This window comes from Artemia franciscana, chromosome 15 (assembly GCF_032884065.1).
Source record: "Artemia franciscana chromosome 15, ASM3288406v1, whole genome shotgun sequence".
NCBI classification, from domain to species: Eukaryota; Metazoa; Arthropoda; class Branchiopoda; order Anostraca; family Artemiidae; genus Artemia; species Artemia franciscana.
Genome location: NC_088877.1, coordinates 13714310 through 13735396, shown reverse-complemented (window position 1 = coordinate 13735396; position 21087 = coordinate 13714310). Strand labels below are relative to the sequence as shown.

Here is a 21087-nt window from a genome sequence, read left to right as displayed (position 1 = left end):
GATTGAATTACAAACATCTGATCCAAGCAATATTTGAAATAGTTTCTGCAAACGAGAGTATGCAATCTCTTTCAGCGCATACAACTTGAACCTCTTGGAGTTCCCATCTTCTTTCCAAGTCAATATCTCAAACTAGTTTCGGTCTAAGCTGTACTAGCGTCGTTCTGCTTGAATACTGTATTTAACAGTTATTGGAATATGAATTCAAGTTTGATATGAATATTGCATGTTCTTATTAAGGTGCGCTATAATGTATATATATGTATGTTTACCCCCCCCCCCCCCCACACACACACACATATATATATATATATATATATATATATATATATATATATATATATATATATATATATATATATATATATATATATATATATATATATATATATATATATATATATATATATATATATATATATATATATATATATATATAGACATTTATTTATATATATAATAATATAACAGTTATTGGAATATGAATTCAAGTTTGATATGAATATTGCGTGTGCTTATTAAGGTGCGCTATAATGTATATATATGTTTACCCACACGCACATATATATATATATATATATATATATATATATATATATATATATATATATATATATATATATGGGGAGTTTCAGAGGCAATGGTATAGCGCGTTGCCTATAGTAAAGGCCGCTCGGCTCCAATATTCTTTTGAAAAAATTCCATTTTTACCAAGCTTAGATCTTAACTTATTGATAGGGAGTTTAAATTTTATTTTTTTTTTGTATTCTTTGCGAAACCAAGTAAAAGGTCCCATTGTTTGCCATTTTCGTAAGGTAGATTTTTTTTTTCACTGGTCAGAATTGCAGTGTAAGATTGATTTCGTAGACATTCGTATTTTTAATGATAGTTTGATAAAAATGTAAATGAAAAAAACACGTAAACCAAAATCGATTGTACTCTTAGTTTTGTTTTAATTTGTGTAAAAAAAAAATAGAGGCAAAATTTGGACCATGGATACGGTAGTAATTCCAGCCAGGTAATCAGTACAAGGGATGTCTTTGAATCCCCCCCTCTCCTACAGCCCACCGGAAATCTCGCGTTTTTTCTGCTTTTTGCTATTATATCTTATATTTTCCATATAATCCGTCTATTGTTTGTTCTTAATCAAAGTCATATCCCCAACAATACCCCTCCCCCCGGATACTTTCCTGCTCTCATATCTGACCGAGTTTGCACCAGGCCTTTGGCCTTTCCGCAAATCTAGGAATGGTACCCATTTACTATAATTTCCTTTATTTTTTGTTTACTTAGACTGTTAATGTTTTGTTTACTTAGACTGTTAATGTTTTGTTTACTTAGACTGTTAATGTTTTGTTTTACTTCTTTTTCGTTTTTTCTTCTTAGGGCTGCCATCAGGAGCTATTAATGAAGTGATACCTGTTCCTAGTCTGTAAGCAGTAAGAAAAGTTTTGAACCATATGATATACCATTGCAATATTGGAAAGCTTTATAAAATATTGTGCCGATTTATTCGGCATTATCGGTGCCAAATACTTTGATCCTCCTTCATCCATGCAAGAAGGAGGTAACGCTGCGGCTATGCAGAGTGACGATGACGATGAAACTTCGACCACACGGCGCCGTAGGACCTCAAGCACAACGAGTCAAACATCACCGCAGGAAATGCGTAGAACATCTCTGCCAGCAATTTCCTCCTATTCAAAGTCAAACTCGGTAAGTTGAAGTTAAGTTTCGTAAGTGAAAATGATGTTTTCTGAAAGGTCTTCAGTCACAGCAGATTCATAAGCCGTGAATAAATTCTATCGCAGAAATGAACCATTTAAACAAATATGCTCGTTTGCAACTGAATCTGCTGCGACTGACTGTGATTCCCTCTGTAAACGGAAAAACTGTTCCTTGCCCACGTTACCATTTATCCGATATTCCTTTACTGCACGTGGGTAAATAAATCAACAAAATGACTACTTAATATCGACGTTTACTGTATGTGACCTGTATATCTGCTTAGTCTTCCGTCGTTCAAAGGTAAAAATATGTATGCCGCATTTATTTATATAATTATCATTTCTAGACTTATTGACTTTCCCATAGTTAAATGAATATGCTCCATAGAATCTCGTATGACCTATACGAAAGGTCATGAATAGATTATCATTGGAACTAAATTATATCGTAATTAGCCACTTGGTAAGTTGGTGTGGTTTCCCAAAGTAAGAAGCAAATGCTTCTAGAAATATAAAGCTAGAATTAAGTTAGGATTAGAAAAGGCAAATTAAGTAATATTTTAAACTCAGTTCAATGGTTTCCTAAAATAACTTTGAAAATTAACAAAACTGAGTTCCATGTTTAGCTCAGCTTTAATGCATAAATATGTACATTGTTGTCTCATATCAGGTTAGGGGGTTCAGAATTTTTCTATGGAGGTGAGGGTTTAAACACTAAACAGCACATCTAATGCTATCATTTTCTAGTTATTTTCCACAGTTACCTTGGTCCAATCTTCGGGGAACTCCCCCGCACAAACCTCTCATATCCTCTTGTGTACAGGTATGCCTGTAGCCCTTCTATTGATAAATCGTGTTATCCTGTTTATGTTAATGACCACATGCCCGGTTTGTTATGGGTTGGGTCTAATTACTCTTGTGCTTAAAGGAATTTGAGAACTGACACTGGAATTTGTCTTCTTTTATAGTTTGCATTATGTACGGATACTCTGAGTTTATCGAACAGACTTCATTAATGGTTACCGAGAAAAAGCCTAAATGTATTTTTCAAAACTTCCCTGTGTCTTTTTCTCATATAAAAAATGCTGAGGATTATAACAGGACAATAATAATGAAGCTATTCAAGAGCATTCTGACGTTTTGAAAAATTACATTGGTTGGACACGTTTTTACAATCGACTGATATTTTGTATGCTGTGAATTTATTTAGGCTGATAAGAATTGCCAGACTAACCACACCTCAATCTTTGCAGCCGAAGCTGTTAATCATCGGTAACTAATTTGCACTTCAGAAAGACAACAGTTCAATGCTTGCCAATCAAAAAATAAAACATATAATTACTTAGGGTTATAGCTAATAGTGATCGTTTTTGTACTGTCAGATTCATATGCTATTATGTTAACCTTGATTATAATTGGTACTTTTTTAGGGATCACTGATAGTCATTGTAAATAATAAAGGGATTTTGGTTATTTATTTCCTTCCTAATCTAAGCGTAAAGTGCTTGGTTCTCATCGCGTTGTCCTAGTTGAAGACTATCTTATCAATTAGCCCAAAGCGATAGGGCGTTTCCGAGGGGTGGTCCCCTTTTAAAAATTTAATTTGCACCATATAACTTAATTGTATAAAACCATTTAATTTAATGCCTGCCTTGCATGGTAGTAGTATGCCACGCGCACAAAGTTTCTCATGCATGGTATGAATCCACTAGGTTGTGCGTGCCATGAATGGTGGTAATATGTCACACACTGCACAAACTTTGTCATGCCTTTTACGAAAGACCGTGGCGATGTGGAGCTATGCTTGATGAAAAAAGTGGCGCTAATAAGATTTACACTTGGTGGCGGATAGTGGATTAACCCTCGGGTGTTCTTTACGCTTTTTTATGGAGTTAGAAAGGGAGAAAGCTTTAGTGTCGCTAGCTCAAAGACTACAGTAACTAATTTAATTTTGCGATATGTATACCAAAATTAAAGTTCCTTTTGTTATACTAAACGGTGTAATTTATACAAATCTTTGTCATCGAAATGCTTGAAAATAATATAGGCCATACTCCGGGAAAAACTAGAATACTTAAATTTCCCCTTCCTTCAAAATTATCAAGTATGAAAAGCATCCTTTCGCTTTGGACACGATGATATCTCATCGGGTTTTGAGAGTATTGCAATGCTGCGAATGAATATTTTTTTAGAAATACAGGGAAAAGGGTTTTAGAGAGCTCTAATAGTACCCCGTCATTAGTGCGATTGATTGAAAAAAGTTGTTGTTTCCCTTTTTGAAAGAAATGAAAATCATGGTAATTTCTAGAGATGGTGCAATTAAAAGTGGAACCACAAAGTATGGAGGCGATGGGCCTTTGTAGCCTGAGCTGTGTCCGCTTTTTGGCACAGTGAGCCTGTTGGTGAATCTACCCAAGAATAATGATAACCACAAGGCAACCATCAAAGGCATTTGAACATGTTATTTTTGTGTAAAACTGGATACATTCCCTCATGTTGTTTAGACATTCTATGTGAAGAGGGGATAAACCCTAAAATTCTATTTAGCATGAAAGAAGAGGGATGGGAAAGCCTAAATTTTGTTCGGAAAGAAAGGAGGGGGCTTTTGTATGCTTTTGTATAGTCGTCAAAAACCGACAATTTCAGTTGTAGTAAGTGGAAAATACAGTTTTTTTTTTCTTTTGTCACTTAGGATAAACGTATGCGCAGGTATAGGAATTTCTTTTGGGGATTTTGGGGATTAGATGAAACTACTGCATGAGGGGTTGGAAAAAGAAAAAATAGTAAAAAGGCAAGATTCTGGGCGTGGGAGGAGTCGTGCTGAGGCTCTATCCTTCTTTTGTTGTTACCCCATGTGTGACGCATTGCTATATTTTGCCAGATTAGTATATTTCAAATTTTTCAGAATGCTATTTCTGCCCTTAATCCTGTTTAAATCAGGAGTACTGGTTAAACTTTGCTGAAGTAAGGATGCTAGGGCTGTTTTTAAAAAGTTTTTTTTAAAAACATTGTTAGTTTTAATTATCATATGTTAATGTAAGTATATATATATATATATATATATATATATATATATATATATATATATATATATATATATATATATATATATATATATATATATATATATATATATATATATATATATATATATATATATATATATATATATATATATATATATATATATATATATTTCTTTCTCGTTTTGTGCTGAAGACGGCCCTTGGACTTAGGGCCGAATTATCCACTGAATTAATTTCCACTATCTTGAAAAAACAATCCTTATTGTTTCTACTTTGTGTTTGTTTGTTAGAGAGAGATAGAGAGAGATAGAGAGAGATAGAGAGAGATAGAGAGAGATAGAGAGAGAGATAGAGAGAGAGAGAGAGAGAGAGAGAGAGCCCTGGTTCTGAATTCTTAAAAAAATTCGAAACAAGTTATGTTCGTTTATTCGTTTTTGTTTATTATTATTGTTCATTTCTTTTTCGCCATTGTTTATTAGCATACAGTCACAAACTTAGCTTTTGGTTTGGTCCTGATCATTTTGTCGTTTTTATGTTTTTAATAAATTATTATATTGCTACTCACATAAGTATATATTTAGCAAATATTGAAGTTAAAAATAACCCTTTGAAGCATTTTATTTAATACTTAATATTTGCAAATCATTTCAAATTGTTGGCAGAACGGAACGCCCTGTCTATTCAGAAAATGCTCAACTTTAATTACTTTTAAAACATCAAGTTAGAAAAAAACGAGGGAATTTTTGACAACTAATTTGAATCGTGTCAGAATCGAAGCTAATATTTGACACATGAACTCTCATTAATTGCTAGCATTTACACAGTCATGTTATTTCTTGGCAAAAGGAAACTGTTGAATGAATGAAACTGAACATCTTTTGTGTGTTTTATTTGACTCCTTGACTATCGAATCTGGAGGGGGTCCAGATTAAAAGCTAAGCTGAATTAAGCCTACTAGCTAATCCTTTGAAAACAACCCTTATTAAACAATGTGCAAACAAAAGCCGAGTGACATGGACCCCTAAGGTGTCATGAACTGCTATAACAATTTTTTCTGGCAGAAGAGAAACGGGATTTTTGAATTATCTGAAAATAGGGTTAGCGAAGCCTTTCCCGTTAAAAGCTTTTCCAACTTCAAATAAGTAATGCGAATGTCCAAATTTTAGGTGATATTCATGCTTCCAGATATTGTATTGTTATAAAGAAAAAAACAGTTTGAACAAATTTCTAGGATATAAAGAGCAATGTAAATATAAATATGTTGTACCAAAAGAATTATTTTTAAGATTACGACAAGAGATCAGTTTATTGGAAAGTTTATAAGATTTATGTACAAAATTTGTTTGCAATGTATTTATAAGCAAAAATCCTTGTACAGGGCTGAAATGGTGTCCTGCTGATACCCCCTGGAAAACCCCCTACCAGGTGACACTCCCCCCCGTGTACAATTCCTCCGGGAAAGTTCTCTCATTCATTTAAAATTGAGCAGTAAAAGAGAAAGTATGACAAACAAAAAGAATTAAGATAATAAGGGATTTTGGAATACTCTACCTATATTCTAAATACTGGTAGAATATATGGTGTACGATATCACACAATATTATCTTTTACATTTAATTTCTTTTAGGTTTCTTTTTCGTGTCTTTTGGGGAGGGGGTTGAGTTATCATAGTAGGGTAAGATAAAGGTTAAAAAAAAAGTTTGCTCGCTTATTTGTAATAAGGAGTTCTGTCAATTGTAAATTTGCTTGTTTCTGACTTGGAGTTTGATTTCACGTTATTTCAATAAGATTAAAGAAAATAGAATAAAAATAAACACCCTTTAAATGTACTTCAGACTCGAAATCCCTTTGATATACGCGCTCTCGATCATAAGGGCTAGACTGGTATCATGTACCATAGATATTGGTGCCAGACCAAGTCTACGGGAAGTAATTATTCGTGCTTATTAGTCCCAGCCTCTACTTCTATGTACCTCTATCACAGGGCATTCACAGCTTTCACCTTTCACAGCTGTCGCTAGTTCCATATTTCCAGATTATTTCCTCTAACCTATATCTTTCCCTGCTGTGTTAACTCAACCCCCAAAACACAAAAAATAATTAAAAGAAATAAAAAGATAAAAATAAATACTATAGGACAATCTACACAATGTATTCTACATGTAATTTGAAATATAGATAGAATATATCGAAAATCTTTTCTTTTCTTAATTCTTTTTATTTGTCTTGCTTTCCCTTATGCTGCTCACTTTTATATGTGGTGGAATTTTCCGGGGATTAATTGTCTGCGGGGGATTTTTTTTGGGGGGTTGGGATTGTCCGCCGGGGATAACTTTTTGGCGAAGAATTATCCATGGGGGGTGGAGCAGAGGTGGTTTTAGGGGAGGGACAGGGTGGCACTTGCCCCGGGTGTAGAAAATTTAGGGAAAAAAATTTATAAATTAATGGTTATAGTCATTTTTTAGTTTTTGAAATTTTGATTTTATTAAAATAAAATAGATGGTGCAGTTAATCATTAAAAAATATTAATAAATCATTAATTGATTAATAAAATAAAAATAAGTCGGAGATCAAGAATAATTAAATAATAATGATTAAAAAATTTAATAATAAATAAATAATCAAGCAATTAAATAATACATAATTTTTTAATTATATAATAAATTTAAATAATTTTATTAATAAATAAAAGTTAAAATTCGGCCTGTAAATTTTGTGGGAGACATGAGGGGGGGTACTCAAGATTTTACCCTGGGTGCAAGAGAAGCAGGAACCACTACTTAGGGGGGGGGGTTGACCTTGAAGCTACTAAAATACTGAGAAAGAGTGATGTTAGGAATTGGGTTATACATACTAATCTCTCAGGACATTAGTTTTTGAATTTTGTATAGCCTTTGCAGATGTAGGTGTCCAGATGTAGCTACGTCTACTGCTTGTAGCTATATTCCCCCCTTTTTTATATATCATCGTAAACCATAATTGCAAAAAAAAGACTTGTTTAGCTGTTCTCAAAGGGAGGAGTGCAATGCAGAAAAGGAGCCAGGAGGATCAAATCCCTTTTAAAACAGCTTAGCAAACAGTGATGGGCAATTATCTCAGAAATGTAAAAAAATGTCAAATACGATCTTTCGGCGTGACAAGCGACGACATGCCAGTGTTTTGCCGATCATGTTTATAATTACAAATGATTACCGATATAATTATCCCATTATTTTCTGTCTGAAATTACATAACTATTTCGGACAAATAAATGTCTAGAATGTCAACGATCTAAATGAAATTATAACAAAAAATTTGCCTGCCAGTAGCAATACAAGCAAGTAATTTAAAAAATGAATTAAGCCAACAGTTCTTCGTATAATATTTTCAAACATGCATGTGGGATTTTTTGTAGGGGATTGGAGGGATGGGGTGTTTAAATTCATTAAAAAAAACAATTAGGTAAATTTTTGGAAATCTATTGGAAGTGATAAAAATCGACAGAAAAGTGAAAAAAAGTGGACTAAGTAGTCCTGTGAACCTTATTTCACGTAACGTTAAGTCCTTGTTAAAGACAAAATTTGGAGAGCGACAAGGGTGCTGGGTTTCCATTGTCTTGCAAGCGTCCTTTTTTCAGAATTTGATTCTGTTTATTTAAGGTGAAAAAATATGTTTCTTATTTTTAGGTCAAAAATTGAGTTTAAAATTGAAAATAATTGAACGGTATATGATAACGCTATTCAGCGTCTATTCAACACTTTCCTCGTGGAATGGCAAAATAAATAAAAATGGGAAATTTTGCTGCATTTGAGAAATTACGGGCTATTTCTTCTAACTTTTAGTCTATTGCCCCCTCGGGATTATTTATTTTGACGTACCCCTCCCCTCTCCTTGGAAAATTTTTCTGTTCACTAGGATTTTTGCCGGCATTGAGTAGCATTCTTGGCACGGTTGAAATTCTTTGAAAAATTTGAACTCTTTTTGTTCTTAAATTAATAAATCAAGGATTGATCAAGGACGTTCCTGGAACTTTTGAACGCTTGAATCAAGGACGCTAAATGATATTTACGCAAAATCGATAAATTACAAAAACCCATTATCCATTGAACTTTCTTAACAACAGGACATCGCTGGAAAATGGCTAGGTGGAATTGTTTTTCTCCCGATTAATTAAGCCATTTGGCGTTACTTATTATTGTTATTGTTTTTTAATAATAAAGAGAAATTTGTTTGGTCCCCTGTGGGTGGGAGGTTTCTGGTGAAATACGTGTGTTCCGTTAGAAATTTCTGATCAAATGGTTAAAAAAACCTATCGGAGGTTGAGACAAAATTGCTTGCTCTGTGCTCTGAAGAAAAAAAAATGAAGGTGTCTGATTTTATTAAATACAATTTTCTTGAATGCTATATATCAAACACTATTTTGCCATTTTAAGTGCTAAATCATATGACTGGAACCTGTATGGTATATTTAAGAATTAAGTCCAGAAAAAAAAAATCAGCGAGAAAAATCTGTTACATAAGTTTGTTGCACGAAAATTGCTAGATATCTGTTATTTGGACTTAGATGTAAGTTGAAGGTTCTAACAGAATATACCTCAAAAAGGTACTTTAAATAGGAGCTCAAGGGTACCTAAAAAGAATGTCAGATTTGAATATACTTTAAATTAAATTTATGCATTTGAAAGAACCAGACAAAACACCAGTCTCTTCGGGAGATGTTGAGATACGTGAAACGCATTACCGTGAAACGTGAAACGGTATACGTAAACCGCAATATCGGGCGTATGATCTCATATGCTAGCCCTACAATACCCGTTCTATCCGTGTAATTAAGCATCAATCGCTCTCATATTTCTCCGTCAACTTTGAGCACATGCTGAATTTTCTGTTTGAGTTCTACTAGATTACGGTTTTGTGGTAACTTAGTATATTTCCATAGGAAAAGTCACATTTGACGCCGGCTCCAGCACCTCCAGACATACCTTCCTCTGAAACACCCCAGTTGAACTCTGATCACCCAAGGACTGTATTCTATATGAAAAGGGAACCATAGTAGCCTCCGCTCCCCCCAACAACAACAACAACTTTTTAGCGATAAGGCATGCCAGCTGCATTATGTTTGAACCAGTTCGTACGAGGATTCAAACTGTATGATTGGTGGACTAAAATAGATCAGTAATCCGGCTTTTCAAATCTGGCATTCTTTTTTTGGCAGCTCCGGTAATCCTCTTATGTTCAGTGAGGGATTAAAGCCCCTCCCAACCCTAATTGAGAAAGAACCCATGTCTCTTTATGTATGTTATTGTTTCTAGTGGTTCGGCCTGTTTGCTTTTGAATAAAAATATTGGTGAATGATGTTCTTTTCCTAGTGGTGACATAACCTTTACTGTTGTTGAGTAGGTTATTCAAAAGTGGGATATTGACAGGCCATTTTTACAGTAATTTTTTTAAACATTTTGATGGTATTATGTAACAGATCTTGTCTTTGAATTCCTTAGTGCTCAAAAACATATGCCTTAAGGTCAACTGTCAAAATTTAATAGCTTAAGAAATTGAAAGGAATGACGCAGTCTTTCTCCTCAATTTAGCTCTTCTTTCTAGTGAATAGCATGCAAAGAGAGGCATTTGAAAAGTTCCGTAAATTTCTAAAATTTAATTAGGTTTGTCCTTCGGCATAAATTTTGTTGCTAATGTCTGCTTTGTGTTTAATGCTAATCGCTCAATTCTTTAATTCTTTTTAATTCTCTCAATTCTCTTTTCTATTCATTTTATTTATTATTTATATATATCTATTATCTTTTATTATCTTTTCTATTTATTATGTTCTCAATTTCTCTTTTCTCAATTCTCTTATTCTTTTTAATTCTCTCAAAGCTCAATTCTCAGTTCAAGGTTAATTCTTTTCTTTACTTCTTTATCTTGGTCGTTCGAAATCAAAATGATGAGAATATTGATGCTTAATCTATTCATTTAAAAGAAAATGTATTTAATTCAAGTATAAATCCCTTTTCTGGATGTTTTGATCCTTCTACAAGACCGCATAAACTACCATCAACCTGCTCAAAGGAGTACATCAAAAATATTGGTTTAGTCAAAGAGAATGTTACAGATTACTTTCCTGTAATTCCACGGTAAAAATATGCTTTGATTTCGTTGTTTTACATCTGACACATTTTGGTGAGCTAATCAGGTTGTTTCTTGAGCAAGTCAGAAGAAGGAGCCAAATAACCCGGTCATTTTAAAACCTAATTGGTTTTTCTGTATTTCCATGTGGAATTTTTAAGCCAATTAAAAAAAAAGTTTTAACTCCACCTGCTTTGTTTCGCTGTGTGAAATTTTAAGCCAAGAAAAAGAACGACAACTTTTCGGTTCAATTTTTTATTGTTGTACAAGTAGGCAGTACTCTGTCCAGAAGTGCCATTGAGAGGAGGAATTGTCCCCCCCCCAGATTAGAAAATGGTTTTTTCATTTAAAAAAATTGAAAAAAAATGCCCCTCCACCTGGATATTGAAAAATACTCTTCTTTTACATCTTCGTTAAAAAAAAATCCTAACCGCCCCTAAACTATCATTAATTGGTGCCCCTGCGTTTGTCTCTCTGTGGTTTGTCCTCATACCAGTATATAAGCTTACTCCGATGTTTTTTTTCAAATGCCTTATACCCTTTTTCTCGTTCAATAGAAAAGTTTGAAACTGAAGCTTTTGATACCCTAATTGTTTATACTGTTACAAATTGTCTTGGAAGGCATAAAAACCATCGCAATGCTATTGTCGCAATAACTAATTATGTCAGAAGTGGATAGAGCTGGAGATTTAAAGTTCGAATTTTAGATTAGCTATTTCTAAAAACTTCCGTGTTTGGAATATGAGCTCTTGGGCCCTTTTACTTAGAGATGCGAAAAAGAATTTTCAGTTCCGTTACTTTCCTTTTTGGAGGAAATTGTGATTGTATAATGTGATAGTACAACTCTGACAAAAACTGATTATTCATTTTGGGAGGTAGACGCTCTTCTTCTTTCATGTCACATATTAAGCCAATTTTCGATGTTCATTTTGATTTGAATATCTCGATCGTCTATATAAACATCCCGTCTAATTATTTAATGTGTATACGCCTGGAACCGTTAATCCCCCCACCCCAGCAGGAAAGATGTATGGGAAGAGAGTCCATTTAGTTTGTCATATATCCCACGGAATGTGTTGCCAAGACTTATATAACGGGAGATGTAACCCATCTATTAATTTTAGGGTTGTCCACATATTGCTGACGCCGCTTTGATAGCAGAGGCACATGGACTGGTTACGGACATGCTGCTTGAATCTTCACAATTACCATCACACATAATAAGTGGACTTAAAGGTAAATTTTGACTCAATTTTACCTTAAATGGAAATCAAGATACTGATTAATTTTATCAAGGAACTGACCAATGTGTTTATTTATTTTACTGGTCATCATTATTTTATCTTCAATAAAACAATGTAAGACGCAAACTTGATATTCAAAGATCCCCCATGGAAGAAAATGGTCCTTAAAACCAACAGAAATAATTGCATACGATATACAAAACAAAAGCAAGCCACATTAATCAGCTAGACAATTTAATATTAAAAAGTTTTTTTTTCATTTCAAATTGTAAGAAACAGATTCTATTTGTGTAATGAGGAACATATTCTATTCCAATTTACCTGACAAAAGAAGTATAGTCACCAAACCTTTAGAGCGAGGTAATGCAATTGCAAATGCAATTTTTTTTAGTGTTTGGTTAGTGTTGGTGAATGTTGGTTACATAATTTTTAGAGCAGTATAAGAGGAAATCGTTGGCGTAAATTCAATCACGGAAGAAGCAACTGGATTTTCTAACAAACAGCCAAAAGTGGGTTGAACTAAAAAAAAAATCTAATAGAAGGTAGAATTTTTTTTTGGTTTTAAGTACCCGAAGCCTGAACAACTTTTCAATTTTCCATGCTCTATGACTCTGTTAGGTTGCCCAGTCTCCTCTCTGCTGTACTGAAAGAGCCATATAGAAGAAAATTAAAAGTTTGCATAAAACTTTAAGTCACAGGATTAAAAGATAACATACCTTTTGTAGCTACTGTATTGTTTCTGGTTTACTATAAAGTAAAGAGCAAAAAATCGTACTGCCTCAGATTGAGCGCTAGTTTTCATTTTCATTTAATTATAAGCACATTTCATTAAGGATGACTCGTGGGGTGTTGTATATTTACACGTCAAATCGATTAATTTCACAATTTAATTTTTATTCACTTTCTAGTATCGAAGTTCTCGATCGATCCTAGCTTTCTGTATTCATGATGAACCTTTGTATAATCAAAGATTGTCATTCAAGTGTTAAAACATTTTTTTTCCATTGATTAATGCTTGAATATTCGTTATAAGTTTTTAATTTATTTGTTCTTACCAATTTTTTTTTTAATTATTTAATTAAAATTATTACCAGTTAAAGTAGAATAGGTGTTCTACGGTCTCGAAGAAAAACCTCTTTTATTATTGAAAGATTCGAAGTGAAACCTTGCTTTCCTGACTATTCCTTAGCTATCTGCTGAATCATAAGCCACTTTGTATTTTAAACAGAACTAACCAATAATGTTTTCCGCAAACCTAAATTTTTCACCAGCCTTTTAGGTAAGTGGTTAGCACGCTAGAATTGAAATCCTTTGTCCCTGAGGACAGGTATCCGATTCCTGGTATCGCTGGTTATTTGGCTTGGGAAACAGGTCAGTGGTGTGACCCTTTAACCTCAGCTAGACTCGACCAAGCGCTAAATGGATACCTGGAAAAACTAAGTTTACTTTTTATTAGAATGCGCCATGATGCGCTTTGCCAAATTCCAACACATTTCGGGGTGATTATAGGGTTTTGACCTGATTGTGAATTAAATAAAAATAAAAATAAGTTCCATCAACTGAAAGTAAGGAGTAACATTAAAACTTAAAACGGATAGAAATTATTACGTATATGAGGGGGTTTGCCGCCTCATCAGCACCTCGCTATTTACGCTAAAGTTCGAATTTTGTTCCAATCCTTTAAGAATGACACCTGAGTCACAAAGGCCGTTTAATTAGAATTAATAGCTAAGGCTTTTGAAAGTACTAAGATACTTTAGCGTAAAGAGTGAGGTATTGACGAGGGGATGAACTCTCTCATATAGTTAATAATTTCTGTTTGTTTTAAGTTTCAATGTTCCTCCTTATTTGCAGTTGAAAAAGTTGTATTTTTTATTCAATTGCTTATCGTTTTATAAATAATTTCTGGGAAATCGGCACCCCTCCATGGAAAATTCTCTGCCCCCATGAAAAATTCCTCCATGGAAAGATACTCCCACGTAACCCCTCCCCCCGAACCCCTCACCTCTGTAACCGTCCTAATAACCAATACTATATGTAAACAATGGGAAATGTTCATAACTTGCAGCCCTTCCCCCGGGGACTGTCGAAGTTTAATTTTTCGTCAGAGACATAGTTATTAGATTTTTAGACTATGCTGAACAAAATGGCTATCTCAAAATTTTGATCCGGTGACTTTGGGAAAAAATGAGCGTGGGAGGTAGCATAGTTGCCCTCCAATTATTTTGGTAACTTATAAAGAGCACTAGAACTTTTAATTTCAATTTTACTTTTAATTCTTGTGGCAAAAAATACAGAATTCCATATTTTTGCAAATAGGAGCTTGAAACCTCTACAGTAGGGATCTCTGGTACGCTGAATCTGATGGTGTGATTTTCATTAAAATTGTATGACTTTTAGGGGGTGTTTCCCCCTTTTTTCGAGAATAAGACAAATTTGCTCAGCCCCGTAACTTTCGATGCGTAAGACTAAACTTGATGAAACTTATATATTTAAAATCAGCATAAAAATTGGATTCTTTTGATGTATTTATTGGTATAAAAATTCTGCTTTTTAGAGTTTTTTTGGTCATCAAACCACGAATTGTTTTGTGAGGCAAATTGTTCCCCAGTGTCTTGTATACACAATTTTTTTTTTAATTTTACTTAAAAATATTAATTTTAATTTTAGCCCTAGCAAGTCTGCTAAGCCCCCCGGAGCCAAAGTCCATTCATGTGATAAATTCCAACCAATGTTTGTCTGTCAAACCCCGGTATGCACAAGGACCGGTAGTGACTGTCGGTGAAGTCAATAGTTCTGATTCAGAAGAAATAATGGGAGAGAAGCTATCGGCTCTGCCTAAGGTAAGTTTAGGACTATCGTCTTAAAATTTAGATACCGAAGAACCCTAATTCCGAAACGGAGCTAACTTAATTCTTCACAAAGTCTTTGAAAAGAGTGCAGCATCAGGATATATAATAATTAGTGTATTTTTGAAATTTGGTGAACATGGTTTTTAAGATTTAAAAAAAATGAAAATCTTCCTACTTTTTAAGAAAGTTTAAATTTTACCACAACAAGAACTCTTAAGTGATATAGTAATTCTGGCTCAGTGAATAGATAGATCTGAGACTAATAAATCCAATGATATAATTAGGAGATGTAATCTAATGATATAATCCGATGATATATGTAGCATAAATATATATAGATAAAGCTACCAAGTATAAGATTGTTACTATTAGTTGTTTATTTATTATTGCATTTAGTTTCCTTTTTTTCTGCTAATATCCTGAATTTACTTTTTTTCCTTTACATTCCTTTGTTCTTGGCTAGAGAAAGTGAGAGGGGGAAATATGTTGGGTAGTAAGTTCGTACAATTTTCTTTTGAAAATGCTGGAAATAATATAAGGATTTTGGGTATAAATACTTCCATTTTTTGTCAGCTTCTTAGAATCTCCCTAATTTTTTTTCAGAAAGAAATCATTAAGTATGCTTGTTTTTTTTTTTCAAGAAAAACTTAAAAACCTAGATACACTACGCCAGGTATTTTTTAGTATCTGGTATGCCGATAGTGGACCCTTTACCTCGCTCCACTTAAAGGCCGTAAAAGTCAAAAGGCCTTCTTTTGAATGAATTAACAAATACTTTTTTTGGAATAAATTCCTAAGGAAGATTATTCCAAATAGACGGTGCTGCAACAAATGAAGCTTTTCCTCAGATACTCGAGTCTTGGCTTGTCCTGCTTAAGATAATAGGATCGATTGGTTTACTTTTACGTGTAATTTGCCGGATCACAGAATGGCCGATAAAACCTTCAGCGCATACATTCCTTGACATTGCACGTTCTTTTAGGTGGCTTATCATTTCATAATTTTGGTAGAGAAAAATCAGTGATCAATCGAAATTCGTAAAGACAAATATCTAAAGAGAGTTGTTTCAGTCTTATAAATTCACCTGAACATGGAATTGGTGAAGGTAGGGGTCGTTGTTGACTGATGAGATAGAAAAGGACGTAGTACGAGATTTATGTGGCTGCCTTTTTAGGTAACGCTACATTTATATAAAGAGTTGGGCTTAAAAATATTTTGAAAGATATGCTCAATCAAACAGAGGCGTCGCTTATAATATAAAATATTTTTGAAAATACAGAAGGCTCATCCGTTAAGAGTATGGTTTCCATTAGTAGATACTGCATAAAAAGCGCATTGTGTCCCATCTTCTGAATTCAAATGTTTTTGCGTCAGAGAATGCTGGAGAAGGTACCCTGCACTATCAGGATATACAGTAAAGGTAGGTAAAGGCAAAGGATGCGGCACTAGCCCCTTAAGCTCCGAGCCGGTGGTGCTAATATCCGTCTCAAAGCCCTTCAGTTAGGAAGTGCAATGGGAGGGGATAGTGGCCAGCCATCCTGTGCTTTCGCATACCCTTCCTGTTAGTTTCCCCAGATTTCTCCAGGTACCATTTAGAGCTGGGAGGACTCTGGCTGAGCTTACAGAGTCACGCCACAGACCCACGTCCCTAACCAAATAACTGGGTACACTAGGATTCGAACCCTCACCCTCTTGGACGAAGTATCCTAAATTCTGCGCACCAATCCACTCAGCTAGGACGGCTCACATATAGAGTAACTAGGAATGAACGCCACAATAGCAGTATTGAAGAGGTGTAATTTTTGCTTCTCATTTTTTGTCCTCCGATTACCGTAGATGTTCTGCTATTGCAAGCTTATACGGTTTATGTTCTCGGTGCTATTTTTACCGTGTTGTTTGTCTTCTCTTTTACTGCTTTCATATATCAACACAGATGACAGTTTTGATTTCCATCTATAGCTGGGATTCCGCTGTATTCATCTGCCGGGTTACATTTTGATAGGTTGTGAACATGGATTTTAAGATTTAAAATACGTAGAAAAGTGGTTGAAAATTGTTGAGAAAATGAAAATCTTCCTGTTTTTTAAGAAAGTTTAAATCTTACCACAACAAGAAGTCTAAGTGATATCATAATTCTGGCTCGGTGAATGGGTAGATCTGAGACTAATGAATCCAATGATGCAAGTACCCTGTCTCTTTGGTGCAAGTTACAGCAGCAGAATTGTCATAGAATCGCTTGTTTCAGAGGGAACATTCACTTTAAGGTTTCTGGATGCTATTTCTTGGAATCACAGGTTTACAAGATGCAGACATACATATTTGAATCATAGAGATGCGCACTTCTGTGAAGGAATCTTTAGCTGCTTGATTTGCTTACGACAATCCGATGTTAACTCTTTAATTGCTTACTCTTCCGTAGATGTGCAGATGTTGATCTCCAAGTTGGAAGCTGAAATCTATTCTTTTAGGAACGTACCCAGGGGAGGGTACCCCTTCCCAGAATCTATTTCTGTCCAATTCTTTCATAATTTCCTAAATTATTTTATTGAAAGTTTGTTCATCCTTTTTTTAATTCCCACTACCCCCTGAAAAACATTCCTCTGCATGTATACCTTCCATACCCCTATTCTTAAAATACAGCGCACATCAAGTAAACTAGTTGGTAACCCATATGTTCGGAATGGGACTGTTGTATAATAGCCACCCATAGATGGAATGTATTTAACTTCTAATTACTCATTAGACTACGCAAATGCAAATTGAAAGTTATTGGGATGTATGTAAATCATAGACCATAAACATCATTATGAGAAAAAGATCAAGCAAATATATTTTTCTTACCAAATTAAATGTGATATAGGTTTGTATGTCCAAAGGGTTTATTTGAAGTTTAAATTGCAATAAAAACTGCTTACATTATTTTTGTAATTTTATTATTTTTATGATTACGTAGTTTATTTATTATTATATTTTTTTATTACATTATTTTATTATTTTTCTGACTTATAAAACGACTATTTGTTGTCGATTTCTTTTACTTCCTGTAGGATATCAGTTGGTTTTTGCTCTCCCTGGTCTCTGGTTTCTGCTCTCTCAGTACAGTCTGGTCCTGTGCTACTTCTCTAACGAAGCATAGCAATTGTGAATGCCAGTGGCATAATTTGCAATGGAACAAGGGGGCTACTGCCCCTCCCAGATCCCATTTTATCCCCTCCTTGCTGAAATGTGGTCTCTTCAAAAATCTTGTCAAAACTAAGATAAGCCTGCATAATTCTAGCATCGACCAGAAACGGGTCAGTTTTCTTTAGTAAAGCTTTGCCTTAATGGTACTATATGGCTCATTTTTCAGTTTTCACTGTCATTTTCAGTTGATTTGGGATAATTGGCTCCAACTTTAATCCCCCCCCCCTGGATTTTGACAAAATTGCGCCACTGGTGAATACCACCCTCATTTGTGGTGACGGGAACAATCTGTTGGATTGATATCGATATTCATTCAAATGACTTATGATGACTTTTTTTATACGTGCCCTACCACACATTTCTTCCCAGGGATTGGCATGGTGATTTTGAGTGCTATATTGACAACTGATTTTGAGTTGCTATATCGCCACTTGTGAATACCATCTTCATTTGTGGTGACGGGAACAATCTGTTGGATTGATATCGATATTCATTCAAATGACTTATGATGACTTTCCATCATAGCACATTAACATTTCTTCCTCCCACACATTTCTTCCCAGGGATTTGTATGGTGATTTTGAGTGCTATATTGAGAAGCAAGTCTTCTGGTCTTCGACAGTATGACCAAAAACATACTAGTTTTTCATACTTCACTGTTGAAGACATATCACCACTTTTTCTAGCTTTGTTTACAAACGTATGGGATGCTAAAATGACGTTAAGGCACACAAAACCTTTTTGGTGAAAGCGGCGATCCAGCAAGGTTCGATCGTGATTTTCTTTTGCTTTCAGAGTCCGACTATCGCAGCTACGAAGAAGAAGTCGCTGCCATACTGCTACTAAAACTAAGCTTATTAAGATGAAATCCTTAGATACCATTAAGAGGGATATTTAACTGACTTAAAAGGCTACGCGGAGACAAGTGGTCAAAAGGGTGTGAGCAATATCCCAGGAACAGCTTAGGGCATTAAGTTGAAAATTTTAGAGCATGTTGAGGGGTTTGTTGATTTAACGAAAATGCACTATGCGTATACTACACTATTGGTACTACTACAGTTACTACAGTTACTACTGTAACTACTACTATTATTAAGGCTAAGGGTATTAAGGGGAAACTTTCAAGAAATTTTGAGGGAGATTTTGAACTAAATCGAAGCTCACTATGTGCACGCAGGCTGTTAAAAGGGTGTATTAGGACTACCCCAGGGACGGCCTAAGGTATCAAGTTGAAGCTGTCAGGGTGTGTTAAGGGAGATGTTGATGCAACCCAAATACACTATATGCATATTATTATTACTAATACTACCACTACGACGACGCCTACTATTACTACTAATGTGGATAAGGATATTGAGGTGAAACTTTCAGGGAGTGTTGAGGGGGACACTGAACACAAGCGAAAAACACTATGTGCATGCATGTTATAACAAAACTTAGTCAGAAATAACAGTTAATGTTTTACTTCTGCTTTTTCAGAGTCTAGAATTGATTCAGTTTTTCTGGGAGGAGGGGGTGAGACTAAGTAATAGACTTATTTACCAGATATTTACCCGAAGGACACGTCATATGCTGAACAGACGTGGTGGTGGAAATGAAGGCCTATGCTCGCAGTTGTTTTTGTTAATGGTTTGCTGGTTTGCAGCTGATCCTAGCTCGTGGAAGGCCGGGAGGGTACCAAAATCTCTTTTTATTGGCCTCACTACTTGATGGGTTGGAATTCATTCAACAAAATATGGCCATCAGCTTTAGCTACGGTATTGGATGCCCGTGTTCAATCGGACCATTCAAGAGGTATCTGTAAGTACTCCAATCTTGTTATCTGCATACCACAAGAATAGTCACTGGGATTCTAATTAAATTCTTAACTAATTTGTCCAGTGAAAATTAGGTATCTAAATCGTAGTAATCAAAGTATGTGCCAAGAAGGGTTTTTGGATCTTACCAAAAAAAGTTACAGTCAGAGTTCTACTTTGGCCTTTTCAGAGTCTAGATTTGATTAAATCTCTTTAGGGGAAGAAGAAGGAGTGATACTATGTAATTGTGTTAAGCTTATATACCAGAAGGAGATGTTATATCCTGAAGAAACAGAATTTGGGAACGAGGAGCTAGGCTTATAGTTATGGCTGTTTATAGTGTGCAGCTGACCTTACCTCGTGGAAGGCCGGGGGTGTATCAAAATCGCATTTTACCTGCGTAACTTTTAGACGTGCTGGTGGTATTCATTCAACAAGACATGGTTTCTCAACTATAGCTGTAGTATCTTACGACTTGTTCAACCAAGCTTCTCTAGAGGGATATATGTGAAGGGCTATATTCATGTTATCATCATCCCCAAGAATGGCCACTGGGATCCCAATTATGTTCGTATCTAAATTAGTCCAAACTAAAGTATCCAAATTAGGTATCAAAACAACAGTAATCTAGATATTTACTGAAAAGGGTTGTTGGATCTCAACAAAACTTGTTCAGAAGTAATAATTAGTGTTCTAATGAGGTTTTTTCAGAGTCCAGAATTAATTCAATCTCTTTGGTAGGATGAGGAAATGGTAAGCGTTGATGATTGTCATAAGCATATTTACCAGAAGACGTCTTATCCTGAGCAGCCAGAATTGATGGGAAGGAAGAGCTGGGCTATTAGTTTTCTCTGTTTATGGTATGCAACTTATCAAAATCTCTTGGAAGGCTGGGAGTGTACCAAAGTCTTTTGTTACTAGCATAACTAATCGATGGGTCGGTGAAATTCATTCAACGATACATGGTCATCAGCTATAGCTATTGCATCGGATGTCCGGGCTCAATCGAACCTCTAAGGAGTTATTTGTGTGAATTTGTTTTCTTATTAATTCCAAAATGCGCTAAACTGTAAGAAGCTTGTCCCACTAAACGTTATAAAAATTTATCGCCCAATCCATTTCAAATAGTTTGCCCCAACAGACTAAAAAGCTTATGA

At 34.8% G+C, this 21087-nt stretch overlaps 1 protein-coding gene across 1 annotated transcript in view; it reads left to right on the top strand.

Moving 5' to 3' along the window:
- LOC136036533 (cGMP-inhibited 3',5'-cyclic phosphodiesterase 3A-like) overlaps positions 1-21087 on the top strand; it is a 266516-nt gene that overhangs the window by 27407 nt on the left and 218022 nt on the right. Inside the window, exons 2-4 of the mRNA XM_065718837.1 lie at positions 1387-1716; positions 11980-12091; positions 14770-14942. Coding sequence (XP_065574909.1) covers positions 1555-1716; positions 11980-12091; positions 14770-14942 — 447 coding nt within the window. The 5' untranslated portion in view covers positions 1387-1554. The remainder of the gene's footprint in view (positions 1-1386; positions 1717-11979; positions 12092-14769; positions 14943-21087) is intronic.